The following is a 22752-nucleotide window of genomic DNA, read 5'->3' on the forward strand; positions in this document are numbered from 1 at the left end:
ATTGTGAAGTGGAAGGAAAATGATAAATGGCTTTCAAAATGGTTTATGAATAAATATTTAAAAAGTGTGGCGTGCATTTTTATTCAGCCTCCTTTACTCTTATATCCCTAACTAAAATCTAGTGGAACCAATTGCCTTCAGAAGTCACCTAATTAGTAAATAGAGTCCACCTGTGTGTAATTTAATATCAGTATAACTATTAGTCATTTTCTCCACAAATCTGGCCTTTATGGAAGAGTGGCAAGAAGGAAGCCATTGTTGAAAGAAAGCCATAGTAAGTCCTGTTTGCATTTTCTGAGAAGCCTTGTGGGGGACACAGCAAACATGTGGAAGAAGGTGCTCTGGTCAGATGAGACCAAAATTTAACTTTTTGGCCTTAAAGCAAAATACTATTTGTGGCGAAAAACAAATACTGCACATCATCCTGAACACACCATCCCCACCGTGAAACATGATGGTGGCAGCATCATGTTGTAGGGATGCTTTTTTTTAGCAGAGACGGGGACACTGGTCAGATTTGATGGGAAGATGGATGGAGCCAAATACAGGGCAGTCTTAGAAGACAAACCTGTTAGAGTCTGCAAAAAAACTTGAGACTGGGGAGGAGGTTCACCTTCCAGCAGGACAACAACACTAAACATACAGCAATAGCTACAATGGAATGGTTTTCTATCAAAGTATATTAAGAGTGGCCCAGTTAAAGTCCAGACCTAAATCCAATTGAGAATCTGTGGCAAGACTTGAAAATTGCTCTTCACAGAAGCTTTCCATCCAATCTGACAGAGCTTGAGCTATTTTGCAAAGAATGGGCAAAAATGTCTCTCTCTAGATGTGCAAAGCTGGTAGAGACATCCCCAAAAAGACTTGCAGCTGTAATTTCAGCAAACGGTGGTTCTACAAAGTATTGACTCAGGGCGGCTGAATACAAATGCACCCCACACTTTTCACATATTTATTTGTAAAAAGAAATGAAAACAATTTATCATTTTCCTTCCACTTCACAATTATGTGCCACTTTGTGTTGGTCTATCACATAAAATCCCAATAAACTACATTTACATTTTTGGATGTAACATCACAAAATTTGGAAAATTTCAAGGGGTATAAATACTTTTTTTAAGGCACTGTACTATCTTTATGGTGGCACTGAATGTTCATACATAATGCTGTTTAGGCTAGGGTTGCTTATTAGTTGCAGTGGAGCTATGAAAGAATTACTGATATTTGCTATGCACTATATGCCAAGAGTTTGTGAACACCTATGTTGGACATCTCATTCCAAAACCATAAGCATCACGAAGTTGTCCCCTCCCTTTTGCAGCTATAACAACCCCTACTTTTCTAGGAAAGCTTTCCACTGGATTTGGTGTATGTCTGTGGGAATTTTCATCCATTTAACAAAAAGAACATGTGTGACATTAGGTACTGATGTTGGACAAGACCTGGTTTGCAATCTCCATTGAAATTCGTCCCAAAAGTGTTCAATAGGGTTGAGATTAAAGCTCTTCGGGCCGCTCAAGTTTTTCCACACCAAAAGATGAGCACAAGGGACATAACTTACAAGTCAATAGGGTGTGTCCCTTGTCATGATGTCTCTTCTTTTAGGTGAAATCCTCCTCTGTCTATGCCCCCTCCATCCATACCACTGTGAGCTTCTACAGGGGCTCAGCACAAGGGACATGTCCTACTGTCTGTAAGTTATGTCCCTTGTGCTGACGTCTGTGTTTTTTTTATTTTGGCTGCACTTAGATCTTAATAGTTAGTACCTTCATGCTTGCACCCTTTATTCAATAACGCTATTTGTCCTAAACACCTAAACCTCTCTCTTGCCAGAAAATTCATCAGAAAAAAAGAGGAGCCAAACAAAAGTGCACCACAGTCTAACCATTTGCCAAAGTATGAGCGAGTAAAGGAGCTTTGCCAGCAAGCCAGATACCAGACAGCTTGTGAGCAGCCAGGACAGGTAAGGAAAATATCTGTGCTCTTTTTTTTTTTTGTAAAGCATGGTGCTTCTGTTATTTTCATCAGAATTAAACATCAAACAAAATACCTTGCTAGGTATCAAGAGCAACTATGCAGTATTTGCGGAAGCTACTCTAACCACGTGTTAGCTGATTCCCATGAGGGCCACTCACTGGAAACTGAATTAACTTTGCAGGTGTTTATTTTTTATGCTTGCCCTGTGTAGGATGTAGCTGAATGTTTGCAGGGATGAATTACATACTGTATGTGTACAGATACTTCTCGCGTATGAATGTTAACCTTGTATAAAAAGCTGTATTACTGTATTGTAGGACATATGTATAGATTCTTTACTGAGTCATCTAAAAAATCTAAATACTTAAAGTAGAAGTCCACCCTAACACTAAAATCCCTGCATCTACAGACATCCACAATTTAACTCTAACCTATCTAGCCCTGTAAAGAAAATATATATATACATACCCTTTCTGAAGTCAATCTGACCCGATCCCACGCTGAGCTGTCAGCCACGGCTTCACTGTGCAGAGGACAGGTCCAACTACGGAAGCCCCATAGTAAGTCTATGGGTGATGTCACTCCCCAGTCAGTTCACAGCCGGCTGTGTCCTCTGCAGAGCTTCCCTTCTGGAGACCGGATCGGATCAGCTTAAAAAAAAGTATGTATAGCGATTTCTGGACCCTATAGAGGTTGCATAGACAGTCCAACTCCTCCAGGATGGCACATCAATACACTGGTATGAATATCTCTGACCAAACAATCAGAAACAGACTTTATTGGGGGGCCTATGAGCCCGAAATCCTCTAGTGGGCTCTGTGCTCACTGCCCGGCACCATGGAGCTCGATTGGCATTTTCCATTAAACACCAGAATTGGCAGGTCTGCCACTGGTGCCCTGTGCTTTTTACAGATGAGAGCAGGTTTACCCTGAGCACATGTGACAGACGTGAAAGGTTCTGGAGAAGCCGTGGAGAGCATTATGTGGCCTGTAACATTGTTCAGCATCACCAATTTGGTGGTGGGTCAATGATGGCCTGGGGATGGTTTGGGGAGGCATATCCATGGAGGGACACACAGACCTCTACAGGCTAGACAATGGCATCCTGACTGCCATTAGGTATTGGAATGAAACCCTTGGACACATTATCAGACCCTACACTGGTGCAATTGTTCCTGGGTTCCTCCTGGTGCACAACAATGCCCAGCCCCATGTGGTGAGAGTATGCAGCCAGTTCCTGGAGAATGAAGGAATTGATACCATTGACCAACCCCCACGCTCGCCTGACCTAAATTAAATAGTACACTGCTGGGACATTATGTTTCGGTCTATCCGACGCAGCCAGGTTGCATCTGAGTCTTCAGGAGATCCATGATGCACTGGTCCAGATCTGGGAGGAAATACCCTAGGACACCATGCATACAAGCACGTGGGGGGGGGGGTCATACAAACTACTGAGTACCATTTTGAGTTGCTGCAATGAAATTTCAAAATGGACTAGCCTGCTGCTTTGATTTTCAGGGTGTCTTTGACTTCAGCCCTCTGTAGGTAAATATTCTAAATTTCCATCAAACAATATGGCATCCTTTCGTTCCTAACACATTACCCAGTCCATATCAGTGTAGATATCCAGCATGATATTTTTCTCCATTGAGATCTGATGTGTTTTCAAAGTCTATACATATAAGGCATTTCTTTTAGCAACGAGAAATGTTTCTGTATAGAGCTGAATTTGTATGGTTATTTGGTGTCCTTTTGGAGTTCAGGTTTGATGTATGAGGTAGTTTTATGACAAGTTATCTGCTACAGATATTTGAGCTATTGATTTTTAAAAACTGTATTCACGTAATTGTATATCTCCAATCCTAAAACTGCACTTCCAGGAATGGAATAAAACCTTCAAGACATAACAATTAAACATTACAGGGAGTGCAGAATTATTAGGCAAGTTGTATTTTTGAGGATTAATTTTATTATTGAACAACAACCATGTTCTCAATGAACCCAAAAAACTCATTAATATCAAAGCTGAATATTTTTGGAAGTAGTTTTTAGTTTGTTTTTAGTTTTAGCTATTTTAGGGGGATATCTCTGTGTGGATGTGACTATTACTGTGCATAATTATTAGGCAACTTAACAAAAAAAAAATATATACCCATTTCAATTATTTATTTTTACCAGTGAAACCAATATAACATCTCAACATTCACAAATATACATTTCTGACATTCAAAAACAAAACAAAAACAAATCAGTGACCAATATAGCCACCTTTCTTTGCAAGGACACTCAAAAGCCTGACATCCATGGATTCTGTCAGTGTTTTGATCTGTTCACCATCAACATTGCGTGCAGCAGCAACCACAGCCTCCCAGACACTGTTCAGAGAGGTGTACTGTTTTCCCTCCTTGTAAATCTCACATTTGATGGACCACAGGTTCTCAATGGGGTTCAGATCAGGTGAACAAGGAGGCCATGTCATTCGTTTTTCTTCTTTTATACCCTTTCTTGCCAGCCACGCTGTGGAGTACTTGGACGCGTGTGATGGAGCATTGTCCTGCATGAAAATCATGTTTTTCTTGAAGGATGCAGACTTCTTCCTGTACCACTGCTTGAAGAAGGTGTCTTCCAGAAACTGGCAGTAGGACTGGGAGTTGAGCTTGACTCCATCCTCAACCCGGCCCCACAAGCTCATCTTTGATGATACCAGCCCAAACCAGTACTCCACCTCCACCTTGCTGGCGTCTGAGTCGGACTGGAGCTCTCTGCCCTTTACCAATCCAGCCACGGACCCATCCATCTGGCCCATCAAGACTCACTCTCATTTCATCAGTCCATAAAACCTTTGAAAAATCATTCTTGAGATATTTCTTGGACCAGTCTTGACGTTTCAGCTTGTGTGTCTTGTTCAGTGGTGGTCGTCTTTCAGCCTTTCTTACCTTGGCCATGTCTCTGAGTATTGCACACCTTGTGCTTTTGGGCACTCCAGTGATGTTGCAGCTCTGAAATATGGCCAAACTGGTGGCAAGTGGCATCTTGGCAGCTGCACGCTTGACTTTTCTCAGTTCATGGGCAGTTATTTTGTGCCTTGGTTTTTCCACACGCTTCTTGCGACCCTGTTGACTATTTTGAATGAAACGCTTGATTTTTCGATGATCACGCTTCAGAAGCTTTGCAATTTTAAGAGTGCTGCATCCCTCTGCAAGATATCTCACTATTTTTGACTTTTCTGAGCCTGTCAAGTCCTTCTTTTGACCAATTTTGCCAAAGGAAAGGAAGTTGCCTAATAATTATGCACACCTGATATAGGGTGTTGATGTCATTAGACCACACCCCTTCTCATTACAGAGATGCACATCACCTAATATGCTTAATTGGTAGTAGGCTTTCGAGCCTATACAGCTTGGAGTAAGACAACATGCATAAAGAGGATGATGTGGTCAAAATACTCATTTGCCTAATAATTCTGCACTCCCTGTATAAGCTATATCTGATCAGGTAGGCCCTCTCATTTTATATTTGTTGGCATTGGACGCAGTGGGGTTAATTTACAAAGACAAATTGACTGTTCAATTTCAAGGGAAGTTGCAAAATGCCAGGTACTTTTTCCCCAGAGCTTGGGATAGTGGTGGAGTATCACTTTTAAAAGAATACCCAATCACATGCAAGGGAAATTTAATAAAAAGCTGCATTTTTTCTTGCACATAATTGGATGATGGAAGTTAGCAGAGCTTCACCTCCTTCACTAAGCTCTGGGGAAAATTCCCTTGCACAGTGCAACATCCCTTGTAAAGTGAATGGTTTATTTGTGTTTAACCTCCATAAGTGGGGATTTACTAGATGCACCCTGGAAGATGCATGTATTTTATACATTGGTAGTTTGTTGTTATTTGTTATGCATGCTTAGATCCTTCCAATCCGCAGACTCTAGATATTGCCAGCTACGCTTCATAAGAATCACTTCTCTCATCTGCTTCAGCATTTCTCCTTTTGTGCGCCTTTCCTTCCTCTCCAGTGGTGGCCTCTAACTTGCTATAGTTTTATGATTGTTGGCAAGATTTTTTTCCAGCAAAAGTAGGGACTAGTTAGTAGAATCTCAACTGCTAATCATCCTTTTTGGGATTACCTCTGTAGAGCATACATTTTCTTCTCACTACTTGAACTGCTGAGGACAGCAATGCTAAAACAATGAAGTGGATTATGGAGGCTTAATCCTCTATCTTATTACAATATGCTAAGAATCTCCTTCATTGCTGAAGCGGTTATTTATAGGAACACTGCTTTCTGTCTTTTACTGATTTGGTAAATGACACTAGCGAATGTTGCCTCAGAACTGAGAATTGCTCTGTGTTGGACTTATTAGTGTAGAATTAGGCCCCGTACACACGACCGAGTTTCTCGGCAGAATTCAGCCAGAAACTCGGTCGGGAGCTGAATTCCGCCGAGAAACCCGGCCGTGTGTACACTTTCGGCCGAGGAAGCCGGCGAGGACCTCGGCGAGGAAATAGAGAACATGTTCTCTATTTCCTCGTTGTTCTATGGGAGAACTCGGCCCGCCGAGGTCCTCGGCGGCTCCAGGACTGAACACGCCGAGGAACTCGATGTGTTTGGCACGTCGAGTTCCTCGACCGTGTGTACGGGGCCTGAGATTAATAAAGTGACAAGTGGATTTATTGATGTTTAAATTGTTTTGCGTATTTAGCGATCTACATTATTTTAATTTTATTAATGTATTATATTGTTACAAGCAAGTTAGGTTTTATTAACACATGCTCAGATCTCCCATTCCAAATTTACAATTTTGGAAGATTTTTTTCCATACGTTTTTGCACAGTGTTTATTCTCATTTTAGGAGGAAACAATGTTATGTACTCGCCACATATAGATTTATCTTTATTTTTTTCCATGCAGGGCCTAGAACACACCAAAAATAGATCTGGACACATCAATGATTTGCGTTGCATTTATAGCCACAATCACATGTGGCCATGTAAAGAATAAGTCTGTACCTGGCAATGTTGCCATGGAAGGATCAGGTCACTGCACAACAAATGTGACATTGGTGTTGGTATCTCTATACGTGCAATAGCATAAGTCTATGCTAAATCCTCAGTTACAATGGGGGTTATTTACGAAAGGCAAATCCACTTTGCACTACAGGTCTTTATGGTCGGAGCCCTACGGCCGACACGGACATGGACACAGACTGACTAGGACTCACAACATACAATGGACCTGAAGTGTGCGCTGGCCCTAATGGACGGTACGCCAGAATAAGGGGGCATACCCTGTTAAATGATAGATGTTGTGGAGAGGAATGAACCTGGGAATTCCTGTGAAATGGGATGGGGGGGTGGGCGAAGTGCGCCGGAAGTCTCGTGCTGAGACAGGAAGCCGACGGAGCCCGGAGGGAGGCGAGGAGATTATATAGGCTCCCCGGGCTCCTCCCATAAACACAGGCCGCTGCTCGGCCTTATTACTTATGGTCGGAGCCCTACGGCCGACACGGACATGGACACAGACTGACTAGGACTCACAACATACAATGGACCTGAAGTGTGCGCTGGCCCTAATGGACGGTACGCCAGAATAAGGGGGCAAAACATTCAGGTAGGGTTATAGTTTTATTGAGTCAGAACATTAGTGAGCAAGTATGGCGAAGGCTTGTGCCATCTCCGCCTGAGGGTCAGGAATGTACCTAGCGAAGCAGGCAGACTTCCACCTGCCTAGCTTCTTAATGATATGGTCGGGGACCCCGTGTCGCGAGGCGGTTGAGGCTGCTCCGATACGAAAGGAGTGGCCCGAATACTGGGTAGGATTGAGGTGCAGAGTCCGAAGGAGGATCCTCACGTGTTTAATGAACTGGCTGGTGTTCAGAGGTTTGTCCGGAAAAGGGAGTAGAGGAGCGGAGTCTGATTGGGCTGGCAAAAGTAAGAGTAGGCGGTCCAACACGGATACTGGGCACCAGGCGTTACCTGTCTTGTAAATGGCGATGTCTAAGCCGGGGCCTGATTGCTGTGTTTTGGTGGTAGTGAGGTGAAGCGTGAAGCGGTCTTGATGGCGGACCAAGTGTCGTCTGCGCAGGACTTGGCCGGCAGGGCTGTTGAAGGCAAACTCGCTGGGTCGGAGGAAACCATAATACGCTAGGTAGATGGCCGCTTGTATGACCAAGCTAGGCAGGAGGCCGAACGGGGATGTGGCGAGGATGGCGGACAGGTCTCTAAATATGGTGCTGGTAATGGGCAGGCGTTTGGCGTTGACAACTGGTTGTTGCTTCCGGACTGCGCGTAGGGCAGCTTTGACTGCGTGGGACGTAAACAGCGAAGGCTTCGCCGGATCGTGTAAGGCCAGAAAGTGCTGGACGCCAGCCAGGTAGAGACGGATGGTGTTGTATGAAAGGGACTGGCAAGTGTGACAGTAGGAGATGAAGGCCAATACGTGCTTGACACTCGGGGTGGTGTTAGCGGAGTGGCGCGTCAAGAAGTTGGTAAAGGTGTCCCAAGCCGTGTGATAGGCTTTGAGGGTATTGCGGGAGAGAGACTGGTTGATCAGCTGGGTAGCTTGCTGTAGGTGCTGTGTCAGTCCAGGGTCAGTTGAGACCAAGGAGGGATAGGGGCTGAAGATGGATCGGCTGCGGGTTTCTGCTGAAAAAAAGAGGCATAATTAAAGCGGGACAAGGCGTCTGCGGCGAGATTACACTTGCCGGGGAGGAAGGTACAATGCACATTGAATTGGTGTAGCAAGGACAGTTGCACTAGCCGACGTAGGAAGGACATTATAACAAGAGACCTGGACCTGCCCTTGTTAATAATGTCGGCTGTGGCCTGGTTGTCGGTGGTGAAGGTAACAGTTTGTCCAGCCCAGCTGTGGCCCCAGAGTTGGGCGGCTGCTACGATTGGGTACAACTCGAACAAGGAGGACGTCTGGGTGAAGCCCGGGATCGCTAGTATTTCTGGCGGCCACGGTCCTGCGAACCAGTGGTGGCCAAAAATAGCTGCAAAACCTGTGGAGGCTGCGGCGTCGGTCACTACTTGTGGGGAAAGGGGTGACACTGACGGTATAAACATTGATATACCGTTCCAGTTGGTGAGAAATTCTTCCCACATCGAGAGGTCCGCTAAGGCTGCGGTATCCAACCTGAGAATCTGATCAGGGTCCTGTGCATGGGAAAGGAAGACCAGAAGGCGTGACACGAAGGATCGGCCCTGAGGGATGATCCTTACTGCAAAGTTTAGCATTCCCAGGAGGGACTGCAGCTGCTTCCTGGTGCAGCCCTGCGTTTGGGTGAAACTATGGAGGACTGCCCTGATGCGGGTCAGTTTGTCGGGGGGGAGGCTGGCTTGCATGGAGGTGGTATCCAGATTAACTCCGAGGAAGGTAATGGAGTGTGCTGGGCCTTCTACTTTGTGTTCTGCGAGGGGGACGTTGAGATTTTTGAAGACGAGTCTCAACTTTTGGAGGTCTCCTGGAGGCGTGTCGGGTTGTTCAATTAGCAAAAAGTCATCCAAGTAGTGGATGACTTGTTGACAACGGGCTTGGTGCACGAGAATCCAGGTGAGAGTCTGTGCGAAGGTGTCGAAGAGCCAGGGACTAGACTTGGAGCCAAACGTCAGCTTGGTGGCGAAGTAGTATGACTCTCTCCATTTCATGCCATGCCAACACCAGAGGGACGGGTGGATAGGCAAGAGTTTAAAGGCGTCTGAGATGTCGGCCTTGGAGAGCCAGGTGCCCGTGCCGGTTTTAATTATGGCTTGGATTGCCATGTCTACAGACGCGTATTTTAGGGAGAACTCCTCCGAGGGGATCAAGGAGTTCAGGCTGGGGGTGGGGGAAGAATGAGGCGCAGACAGATCGTAAACTAAACGTGTTTTATTTGAAAACTTGCCCTTGACAAGCCCAATAGGGCTGACTCTCCAGGTGCTGAAGGGGGGTGTGGTGAAGGGGCCTATGATGAAGCCTCGCTCTAGCTCTGTCTGTAAGAGCTGGTCTATGGCCTGCTCGTCTGTGGCGGCTGAGCGCAGGTTTCTACATTCGTGCGTTGTGTGGGGTAGTGAAATGAGGCCTGTGTGGAACCCTTCTGTGAAGCCTTGGACGAGGAAGGTGGTGAGGGAGGGGGTGGGGTGGGAGGTGAGGTAGAGCTCCAGCCAGGGGATGTTAATGCGGCCTAGTCAGGTCTTCTTTTGTTGCTTGACTAGGCATAGGGTCCTGGGGTGCGCTCTATGGCACGTAAGGCAGACATGGAGCAGACGGCATTGGCTGAAGTTGCAGGAGCCATGGTTAAAATTATTGCAGATGGCCGCGCCGCCTAGCGTCTGTACTGGGCGCCCGAACTTGTCGGCCTGGGACGTCTGCTGGGTGGCCGGTAGGCCCGGAACTGCCCTCGAGGTCGAGGGGAGTTCGAACGGGCGAGTGTTGGAGGTGGTGTTGGTGGTGGTGTTGGCGCACCAGGTGGCGGTGTGAGTGGAGGACTGGCAAACAGCGCATAATGGTGAGCGCAGGCCAGCAAAGTGGCGGCAGAACAGCTCGGTGTCCATGAGACTCCAATCTGTAGCTGTCTGGAACTGCAGCAGCCTGGCCGCTGCTTTGGCTGAGAAGGAGCGGTGGTAGTCATAGAATGAAAACCCTCCGTACTTGTAGCCCAGATCCACTATGGTGTGGAGATAAAGGTCCAGCTCTTCCCTCCTACTGGGGGAGGCGGAGCATAGGACATCTCTGAGCATGCCAAAGGCCAAGGCGAATTCCGGGACCGATAGTTTACGGTTAAGCCTTGGGTCTTTGGCCTTGAGGACCACTGAGACGTCTCCCCAGGCATAGGCCTTGTTGTCGGCTAGGTCGTGTACCGAGATGAGGAGGGAGGCTAGGTTGATGTCCTTGCCGTCCAGGATGTCCTTCCTGATGTTGGCAGGAACCAAGTGGGCTGGGAGGACTACGGAGCACTTGCCTGTGGGTGTAAGCGGGGGAGGTATTTGCGGTTGCACTGCACACGGGGTGAGCGTGGATGGATCGGGGGAAGCTGTAGGTGGGCGAGCCTCCAGAAGCGTCATTCTCGCCTGTACGTCTGTAATTGTGGTGGAGAGTGTTGCGACCATGTTGTGGAGTTGGGACACGGCGGCGGATATGGAGTTTAGCGAAGTTTGCTGGGTGCTTGGTCCGGGTGAGGCTGGCGGGGAGTTGTTTGAAGCAGGAGGTGGGAACAGGAGCCTGAAAAGTTCTGCCTTCCTGGCTGTGGACGGAAAGGGCACATGCTTGCGCCTCAACTCCGCTGTTAACTTGGGGATGGTCCATCCCCTGAAGGAGCGTGCGCTGCCGCTCTCTGAAGCGGGGGGCGGTGAGGAAGGGGCAAAAAGGTCTTCGCTGCCGTCCTGAGACATGACTCAGGGTAAATCGTGCCCTGGGTACGGAGTTTTGTCTAGGAGGTCGAGGTGGGACGAGCAGGAACCTGCAGGGGTGAGATAAAACGGGTTGTTTCCGTGTCGTGCCGGGGATGGGGGATCCACCTTTTTTTTTTTTTTTTTTTTACCTGTAAAATTACTGAACCTGGTGTGCAGGGGAAGCTGGCGAGCTTGACTGACCTGTGGAGAAATGATAATACATAAGGACGGGGGCTAGATAAGCTCGAATGTTGTAAGCGACCGACGAAGGGGGTGAGGCGGCGATGGCTTGGTGGCCGAAATGTCCCATGACAGAGGCCTGAAGCGGTGCGTTGCGGGTGTGACTGACAACGCGGGGGCTCTGGAGCATGTGCCGAAATGAGGGTGACACTGTTGGGGAACGTTCGAGGCAAGCCTGCCAGCGGGAACGTGCAGGGGTTGAGATCTGGACTTGTGTCAAGTAAATGAGTGACAGAAATTCCCATGGCAGAGATGCGAAACTCTGGAGCATGTGCTGAAATGGGGCTAAGAAGAGAGGGGCCTGTTTGGGTCCGGAATGTGTGTGAGGATGTGTGTGGTCTTGCTGGGGCGTGTTTGTGGTAGGGCGAGTAGCTGAAATGACCCATGACAGAGGCATGAACCGGTGCACTGTGGTTGTGGGTGACTACCGGGCTCTGGAGCATGTACTGAAAGGGGGGGGGCCACGGCGGATTTGGCCACATGTGGAATGGGGTGAAGCTGCAGCTGAGAAGGTGTTTGTGTACCCCCAAGACGTACTGCAGGTGGGCAAGTGAGGGAACGTCCCATGAGAGAGGCGTAACAATGTGTTGTCATGTTGTTGGCGACTGCGGAGCTGTGGAGCATGAGCTGGGAGTGAGGTCGCTACTGATCGGGGGTGCCGCGGCTGGTATGCGTGTGGGTGTGATGCGTGGGGAGCGCAGGCTGTGTGAGGCATGATTTGGAGGCGAGTGGGGTGTGTCTGGAATTGCTGTGAAGCAAAATGGAGGGAACAATGGATGGGGTGACTGGAGAAGCCTGATGATGCACCGCATGAAAAAATAGTGGCGTGAGTGCTTGTGCGTGACCGAGCATCGGAAAGGTGTACAGCAACGGGTACTATGGCAGGGGATGCAGTGCTGGGTATACGTGTGTTCCCAATGTGGTGCACGGTATACCATGTGTTGGGGACTGAGAAAGCCGTGGGGCTGGGAGGTCGGTGAACTGGAGAAGCTGCAAGTTGGTCTTTTTTTTTTTTTTTTGTTTTTACAATAAACCAGGGGAAGAAAAGGAGAAGAAGAAGAAAAAAAAAAAAAAAAAAATGGCAAGACACAAATAAACAAACAAGAAAAAAAAAAAAAAATTAAAAAAAACAGTTTAATGACATGAATACCAAAGGGGAGCTAGTTGTAGCTGTGCCAACGGATCGGTGCACGTATGTGAGGCATGTGACAACAAGTGGGCTACAGTTCAGTATGCAGGGTAAGGAAAACATTGATAGGTATGGGGCGGACTGCACAAGATGCGGTTGGGCATTGTAATCACAGTTTTTGCTGTTGCTTAATGAATCTGTGACTACAAGAATATTTCAGTTTGCATTGTCAGTGATCAAGTTTAGAGTTAACCAGTAACACTGCAGAAAAATACTTATGGTAATACATCTACTGTGGTAAGCATTATGAATATACATTTATGGGTTTAAACTGACAGTAAGGAGTGTAGACATGTGTGGTGTGACGAAAGTGCGTGGGCGTTTGTGAGTGAGTAGACAGTGCAAGGAGCGGGTAAGGAGTATGTACCGACATGTTGAAATGCCTGGGGTCTGCCAGTGTGTGGGATACGTTGGTGCGGTGGGGGCTGAAATGAATGGTGAGCCCGCGGTGGGAAGGGGCTCGGGAGCCGGGAGAGCAGAGCCTACCTTGCGGCGGTCGGACGATAACCGAGGGACGCCCCGGTGTCTGCCGAGGTCGCTGGATGGATTCGAAGGTACGGATGGCGCGGATGGCGCGGATGGCGTGGATGCGGCGGCTGCGAGGGATGACGCAATCGAAGTGCGCCGGAAGTCTCGTGCTGAGACAGGAAGCCGACGGAGCCCGGAGGGAGGCGAGGAGATTATATAGGCTCCCCGGGCTCCTCCCATAAACACAGGCCGCTGCTCGGCCTTATTACTTATCCATCCCAGCAATTTTACAAACATGGCTGAAAGTCTCTACAGTAATGAGCCCTTACTTTACTACTCTATGTTTTCACTTGTCACCTATGCAAAATAAATGATCCTTAGATTTTCAAACAGTAGCATCACCTCAGCCTGTCTCAGACGAAATATATTGCTTATGGGTTCCTCCATCAGCAGTCAGAGACTTATGCCCTGTACGCACGATCGGTTAATCCGATGAAAACGGTCTGATGGATTTTTTCATCAGATATCCGACGAAGCTGACTTTCAACAGTCGTGCCTACACACCATCGGTTAAAAAACTGATCGTTTCAGAACGCGGTGATGTAAAACACAACGACGTGCTGAGAAAAATTAAGTTCAATGCTTCCGAGCATGCTTCCACTTGATTCTGAGCATGCGTGGATTTTTAACCGATGGACGTACCCACAGATGATCGTTTTTTCCTATCGGTCAGATAATTTTAAAACAAGTTCCCAGTTTTTTAACCGATGGATAAAAAAACGATGGGGCCCACACACGATCGGTTAGTCTGATGAAAACGGTCCATCAGACCATTTTCATCAGACAAACCGATCGTGTGTACGCGGCATTACACTCACCTGCAGTAAACTGGCTTATAATGTCCTTATCTCAAGATGGGAAAAAAATCTAAAATAAGTATGTGTGACCTGACATTTAAAAGTTTATAGTTAATTATTACTTTTATTGTGATTACCTTTAAACTTATCTGTGCTGTTTGACTTATTGCTCGCAATAAAACTTTATACAGCAACTGAATAAGGACAATGTACATTAGGTTACTACAAGTAAGTACCCTATTTTTTCTGCAAATCTTGTTTCTATAAAAGATGTTACAATAGTCTTTTAATTATCTATCAATCTTAGAGCTCTCTAGCCTTTAAAAAATAAAAAAATACTTACTGGAAAGAGTTGGCAACAGCAGTGCCTTATTTCAAGCTTGTATCATCTGACATATAAAAAACAAGATAATACGGCGCTAATATTTAAACCTGTGAAAAATATATATGTGAAATATATCTCAAAAAGTTGAATGCAACATTCATAAAAATAAATGTGAAATAAATGACCAAAAGAATGATCAAAAATTTGATAAAAGAATTGACAATATGGTATTCAATGTGACAAATCCAACCATATAAATAAATGAAGTGACAAAGAAATAGTCCATAAAAAATCAGTGCAAAATAAGTCCAATTAAGGTGAGCATCTGTGATTAATCAGGAAAGGGATCCTCCACCAAAAAGGTCACCCAATGTGTGGGAAATGAAATCTCCTTACCAGAGACAAAGACCGGGCTTTCAACGGTCTAATTCAGCATAAGGATGTTTAAAGTCTTCCTTGAAAAGACTATTCCAGACACTGCTATGAATCACCAGTATTGATAACTCCAAAAGATAGAATCCCATTCAAATCCGCTCCAGTTAAACATTGGTGTTCATAAAAAATAAAGAATGGTAGGAAACCACATAGTGCATTACTGTGTAAACATTGAGCTTTAATAAAAACAGGTGTGCACTTACAGCAAAAACTTTGTAATCTCGCATGTGGGATATGGTATGGAAGGGATGGCGTTTCCTCAAGCCTCCGTTCGCTTCGTGTCTCCGTCCGTCGCGTGTCTCTCCCTCTAACGTGATGACGTCACTGTGGCTAAGCTCCTCCTACGCGTTTCGTCGCAATACGGACGTCTACGGGGATAGGCTGCCTGCAGGCAGCCTATCCCCGTAGACGTCCGTATTGCGACGAAACGCGTAGGAGGAGCTTAGCCACAGTGACGTCATCACGTTAGAGGGAGAGACACGCGACGGACGGAGACACGAAGCGAACGGAGGCTTGAGGAAACGCCATCCCTTCCATACCATATCCCACATGCGAGATTACAAAGTTTTTGCTGTAAGTGCACACCTGTTTTTATTAAAGCTCAATGTTTACACAGTAATGCACTATGTGGTTTCCTACCATTCTTTATTTTTTATGAACACCAATGTTTAACTGGAGCGGATTTGAATGGGATTCTATCTTTTGGAGTTATCAATACTGGTGATTCATAGCAGTGTCTGGAATAGTCTTTTCAAGGAAGACTTTAAACATCCTTATGCTGAATTAGACCGTTGAAAGCCCGGTCTTTGTCTCTGGTAAGGAGATTTCATTTCCCACACATTGGGTGACCTTTTTGGTGGAGGATCCCTTTCCTGATTAATCACAGATGCTCACCTTAATTGGACTTATTTTGCACTGATTTTTTATGGACTATTTCTTTGTCACTTCATTTATTTATATGGTTGGATTTGTCACATTGAATACCATATTGTCAATTCTTTTATCAAATTTTTGATCATTCTTTTGGTCATTTATTTCACATTTATTTTTATGAATGTTGCATTCAACTTTTTGAGATATATTTCACATATATATTTTTCACAGGTTTAAATATTAGCGCCGTATTATCTTGTTTTTTGTTTCTTTGTTTACTATGGTATTTTAGTATTAATACTGGCAGCTTTTCACAGAAATTAATTTTTTTCACTGTTAATTTATTTACACGATAGCGCAGTGTTTTTTTCTGTCTGTACAGAGAAATCCCTTTCCATCATCTGACATATACCTTTATTAATATATCCAATTTTTCCTTGTTCTTATAAATTCCAATACGGATTAACATGGGATTGCATTCCAGTGGCCAGTTGTAAGCCTATTGCACAGCGCAAATCTCCCTGCAAAGAATTTCCTATTTGCCACACAAGTGATTAGTTGTTAATCTGTGTGAAAGTGCATGCTGGACTGTTCTCCTTGAACCTGAGTGATGTATGTGAGCTGTACCCAGTTCAGGTTTCTCCTGAGATCTGTTGCATAATCACTCCTTATGACTGACCCTTATGGACACTGGAATTTCTTTTGGATATAACATTAAACTGTGGTGGTTTTTACACAAAGCACTACGGGTAGTATTTTTAGGACTTTTTTCCTCTGTGCTACCCTTTTCAGAATTGGGAAATGATGTTATGGGATGTTGTGTATAAAATGTAATGATTACAAATATTCTAAAGATCAGCATGGAATGTAACATTTTTTCTCTTCTGGTTTAGCAGTTCAAATTCTGGACCATCATATATTTAAATGTGTTTGTCACGTTGTAGTGAGGTCTTCATTGATGTGCAGCTATCTGCACTGGGGACATTAGATACCCGTGAATCACCAGACAGCATTATCTGTGCAAATGATGCAGGAGAACCACTGCAGAAGCACTGGAGGGTATATGCAGAACCCAACAATGGTTTGGTATATTATTTAAACTGAACTGTTTTCTTTGTATAGATGTCCATACATGGGACAATTATTGGTCAGGTTGGTTGTTTTAGATCTAAATTGTCAGATCTCTAAATGTGTTTGAGAAGTGCCCAGGTTTCAAGCTCAGCTAATGTTTGCTAAGATAATGTTTACGCAGAATAGAAAATGTGGTCACACATTTGGCTGTGTATGGGTCACTGGGACTTTTTCTCTGTTCCCCCACAGGTCAATATAGACTTTATAAGATGTGTTTAGCTTGAGTTTGCCTTGTTTTCGCAGAGACTTGTATGGAGGAATACAAGCAGCAGTAAATCTGTTAGAGATTGTGTAGCCTAAGGTCTCGTGCATGCAGGATGCTTTAAACGCCGCTTTTAGATGTGTTTTGTGTTTTTTTTATTTCCTGTAAATGCCTCTCAATGTTAGCCTATATGTCCATGCACACATAGGCATTTACAGGTGTTTAAAGGCAGGAGCATTTACTGGGAGAAAAAAAAACAGGACTAGCACATTCACGTTCCAGCGTCCAAAAAAATCTAAACATGGTCTAAACATGCATTCTAATGACCAGAATAAAATAATATTCTGGGCAAATGAATGAATGAATGCTCAAGTGCATGAACTGCCTAAATGTGTTTGCAAAATGTGGCTTTAAGTGGCATCCGAGGGAGGTAAAAAAAAATCCTGTGTACGTGGGGTCTAAGTAGGAATCGGATATGCTGTAACAGACCTCCGATGACCCCTTGCTTGCCATTTTAGATTGTTGACATTGTTTTTTATGCTCACTTTGGATTGGTCGGTTAAAGCTAAGCCACATTTAAAAAAGGAAACAGAAAAAACATGGGAAATATGCATGTATTCCAGAGATATACAAAATATGTGTTTCTTTGTTTTACTTGACTTATGCTGTAGGCTACATGTACTAGTTTATGGGGATCTCACTCAAGGTGTACTACTCATGCATGTCAAGTTAAAAAAACAAGGACCTGACTAAATTTTTCTGAGTTCTTATGCATGGCTAATATCAGATCTAGGTTGTCTTTTGAGGGGAAAAAAAATTTAACGTAAGGCTGCTAATAGTTACTGTGTCAAATTTCACTTAAGCAGAGAAAATCAGCCTTTCTAATAATTCAGATGAAAGTTAATGTAGTCTGGTTTGGCTCAGCCATCTACTTTTCTCATAAAATAAACATTTTTCGACCATACATTTGTAAACTTCCAGTCTATGACCAGCTGTGGACTTTGAATAAAACCACACATGTCTGGGACTGGGAGCTGAAGGTGTCAGATGGAGAGCTAGATATTGACAGTCAAATACTAGACACATGTTTTTTCTGTTATAATGACTTTGATCCAAACTACTGGCATCATTTTTGATCATTTATAATATTTTTTCAACAAAATATAAAACTTTAGGCTCAATACATAAAGCTTTATCTCAAGAATAAGAATCTTTATTTTCATTTACTTTAATTGGATTTAGCCAAATTTAATTGTCACGTCTTTGAAAATATAGATCCTCTTCCTGGTGTGCCATTGTGGTGATTTGGACCTTAAATGTTTTAAATCTTATATATTTTTTTTGTATTTTATGTATTTATTTAAATATGTATTTATATATTATATCAGGTTGTTTACTTATTGCAATCTTGCCCGGTAGTCTAAGACCCCTTTCAAACTGGGTCAGTTTGCAGGCGCTATAACGCAAAAAATAGCGCCGGCAAACCGACCTAAAACAGCTGCTGCTCGGGGCTTTCACACTGGAGCGGTGCGCTAGCAGGATGGTAAAAAACAGTCCTGCTAGCAGCATCTTTGGAGCGGTGAAGGAGCAGTGTGTATACCGCTCCTTCCCATTGAAATCAATGGGGCACAGCGGCTATACCGCCAGCAAAGCGCCTCTGCAGAGGCTCTTTGCTGTGGTTTTTAACCCTTTCTCTGCCGCTAGCGGGAGTAAAAGCCGACCCCACTCCAGTGTCAAAGGGGCCTTACAGTTTTACCAAGCACATATACAAAGGGCTGTTTTACGGTCCAAACACATTTTAGAATAGTTCTGAACATTCTCATACCTAGATGAAGTACATCTAAATTGTCATCCCTTGTTGGCAATGTGGTTGAACACAGCATGCTGCAAGGGTGTTCTATATTGTGAATTGCCATTTAGAAACATAGAAACATAGAAGACTGATGGAATAAAAAAAGACCAAGTGGTCCATCCAGTCTGCCCCATTTTTGTATATTTAAATACTGTATGTCTTTTTTTGTTAACTTTTTTGTCTGAGTACAGATCTATGCTTCTCCAAAGCACATTGGAATGCACTTACTGTGGACTAACTCACTACCTCTGCTGGAAGTCTATTCCAAGCATTAACTACTTTTGGTAAATTAATGTGTTCTAAAACTAGTTTTAACTTTCCTCCTGCTAGTCTGAGTTCATGTCGCCATGTTCTGGAACTAGACTTCATATTGAAAATACTGCCTTCAAGGACCTTATTCATCTCCTTGATTTATTTGAAGGTTTAAGTCATGTCTCACCTTTCCCTTCTTTCCTACAGACTGTACATATTGGGCTCCTGAAGTTCCTCTTAATATGTTTTATCCCCCAGACCATTCACCATTTTTGTTACCCGTCTCTGGACTCGATCTATCTTATCAATATCTTTTTGAAAGTGAGGTCTCCAGAACTGGACACAGTATTTTAAATGAGGTCTCACTAAAGATCTATATAGGGGAATCAGGACCTCCCTTCTTCTGTTGGAGGACCCTCTGGTGATGCATTCATTCATTTACAGACCCCTCCAGGGGTATCACCCTTGTGTCATCAGCAATACCTTGCTCACCAATCCTTTAGCTACCATATTTATCAGCGTATAACACGCACAGGCGTATAACACGCACCCTAACTTTAATGCCCTGTACACACGATCGGTCCATCCGATGAAAACGGTCTGATGGACCGTTTTCATCGGTTAACCGATGAAGCTGACTGATGGTCAGTCGTGCCTACACACCATCGGTTAAAAAACCGATCGTGTCAGAACGCGGTGACGTAAAACACAACGACGTGCTGAAAAAAACGAAGTTCAATGCTCCCAAGCATGCGTCGACTTGATTCTAAGCATGCGTGGATTTTTAACCGATGGTCGTGCCTACTAACGATCGTTTTTTTTTTCTATCGGTTAGGAATCCATCGGTTAAATTTAAAACAAGTTGGCTTTTTTTTATCCGATAGATAAATAACCGATGGCGCCCACACACAATCGGTTTGGACCGATGAAAACGGTCCATCAGACCGTTCTCATGGGTTTGACCGATCGTGTGTACGCAGCCTCAGAGGGAATTTTCAGGAAACCCCCCCCCCCCCCCCCCGTATATAACACGCAGGCACAGTTTACCCTCTATTTTCAGGGTAAAAAAGTGAGTGTTATACGCCAATAAATACAGTATATCACCTATATATAGAATAAATAAAACAGAACCTAGTACAGAGCCTTGTTGTACACCACTAGTGACTGGTCTCTGTTCTAAATGAATCCCGTTTTCAACCACACTCTGCTATCTATTCTTTAGCCAACTGCATATCCACTGAACCATCCAAAGGTTAAGTCCTAGTTTGTACAAAATTTTTATTAGACCATTATGTGGAACTATGTCAAATGTTTTGTTGAAATTTATATAAGCACCACTCTGGTCTAAAACATTAGTGATATAGTAAAAGAAATTCAGTCAGATTAGTCTGACATGATTTGCCCCTAATAAAGCCATGCTGCTTTGGGTCCAGTAAGTTGTGTGTTTTTAGGTGATATGCAACTCTTCTTTGTAGGAGGGATTCTATTAACTTGAGTACAGCAGGTGTTAAACTCACTGGACTGTAATTGCCAGATTCTACCTTGCTGAACTTCTTATGGATAGATACAATATTAGCTGTCCATCATTAATGGGTAACTTCTCTGTTAGAAGAGATTGATTAAAAAGATCTGTTAAAGGAGTTAGAATTTTTTTTTTTTTTTTTTTCTAAATATGTTCATTTAAGCTAGTGCATTGTTGGTTCTCTTACCTTTTCCTTCGATTTCACTTCTATTTTTTTTTCCTTTGTCTGAATTCCTCACTTCCTGTTTCTCCTCAGTAAGTTTGCCCCCATCATCTGAGCCGTTCTGGCTGGGGGTTAGTCAGCCAGAACAGCTTACCGAGGAGGAACAGGAAGTGAGAAATTCAGACAAAGAAAACAAAGAAAAAAAAACATTTAAAAGGGAAATCGAAGGAAAAGGTAAGTGAACCAACAATGCACTAGCTTAAAGGAACCTATGTAGAAAATTCAAACCTTTACAACCCCTTTAATAGTCCAACAACAATACCTCAAAGTTCTCTTAGAACTCTGAAGTGAATACTATCAGGGCCCACTTGCCGAAGTGTGATTGATCCATCAACAGCGTGCAAGGAGAAGAGTTGTTAATAGACTTAAAATAGGCAAAGCAGGTATTTGCCTTGGGTTTAACTTATGGAGAAGACATTTTAAATGACCCCTTTAGAAATCCCTTTTTACCTGTCATTGAACATCTTCCCTACCAATCATTGAAAAGGTGGAAGCATTGGCCAAGTTGTATACATGGAAATATCTCCTTGATGCAACTTATCGTTATCCTTAAATTTCTTCTGTATTTTTCTTTATTCTTGAGATTCTTTACACATGTTGTATTGACACCACCTCCTGACTTTCCATTCCAGATCATTTCATCTGATTAAGAATTCATGTGATTAATTAAGAATAGCTGCATTCAATAGTTCTATCTTCGCTAAAATGAAAAAAACTCAGAAATGAGGACAGTGAGAGAGTAAGTTGCCAGCAGAAACTGGTGGATAACAAGCTGCCTCCTGACAACACAGCTGTGTGATTTTTTTTTCTACATTATCTATGAATAGGTCAGAAGTTTCACTGTTATCATTACTGTAGGCTCATCTATTAAAGCTTTATAAACAAAAGTCTCTTCATGCCGCAAGGTGGGCTGAGTTTAGACAAGCTGTACCACTTCCTGTGCGGTGCCTGGTGTACACTCACTTCTGGTAAGCTGGAAGGAAGTTAGGTTGTATATTAAACATAGGGAATGAAGATTCCCAAGCTGAGTCACTTTCACCTCCTCTTCAACATCTGTTTACTAGATGCTGACGTCTTTTTCAAGAAAACCACAATGGATATAGATACCTTTAGTCAGTTTCCACAGAACCAAATTTGTTTCAGCTCTAATCAATCTCTGCTGCTAATTGGAAATCTGAAGGAGACAAATTCCCATTAACAGCTCATTCACTGCAGACAGAATGTTGTGTGCTGGATTGTCCTTCAAATAAATGTATCAGCTGTTGACTGTTCCTGTCTGAAGCACCCTACATAAATATATCATGAGCAAGCATTACTTGATCCCTTCGTAGTAATGTGATGCTAAACGTGAAGACATTTGATCTGGTCCAGTGTACATAAACAGTGCTTTGCAGTCTCCTCTATTTAGGAAACATCTGAAGACTGGCACGCCAGCTATGGAGTGTGAAATGACTACCGAATCTCATTTTACATTCCTACATTAACAGCACCTGTAGGGTTGGAGAAAATGATATGCTGCTAAGGATGTCTGTAAGAAAGAGAGATGCTGCCTTCCCTTTCTCTTATGGAGGTTTTTGAGACATTAGGCAGATAGAGTTTTCTAGCATCATTCTTGGTATGTACACTTCGTTAAGGGAAGGAATTGATGTAAACATCTCAGCCATAAACTGTATAATTAGTTGTAAATAGAGTAAGGAAGGATTCAAACTCCTGTTGGGTTTTTACCGCTTACAAATGGGCTCCATAAGGACTTGTTCACACGGATGGCCAGGGGTTTGGTAAAAGGTGGTGTTACCGGCCCTTGACCAACCAACTAAAGAACAGCATGCAGCTGC

General features: G+C 43.9%; 1 protein-coding gene across 2 annotated transcripts in view; it reads left to right on the plus strand.

The window, feature by feature from the left end:
• The window catches only part of SULF1 (sulfatase 1), a 204450-nt gene that overhangs the window by 137726 nt on the left and 43972 nt on the right, over nucleotides 1–22752 (plus strand). For both annotated transcript variants that reach the window (XM_040354377.1, XM_040354376.1), the window contains exon 11: nucleotides 1834–1963. In XM_040354377.1, the coding sequence (XP_040210311.1) occupies nucleotides 1834–1963 (130 nt within the window). The remainder of the gene's footprint in view (nucleotides 1–1833; nucleotides 1964–22752) is intronic.

This window comes from Rana temporaria, chromosome 5 (genome assembly GCF_905171775.1).
Source record: "Rana temporaria chromosome 5, aRanTem1.1, whole genome shotgun sequence".
Lineage (NCBI taxonomy): Eukaryota > Metazoa > Chordata > Amphibia > Anura > Ranidae > Rana > Rana temporaria.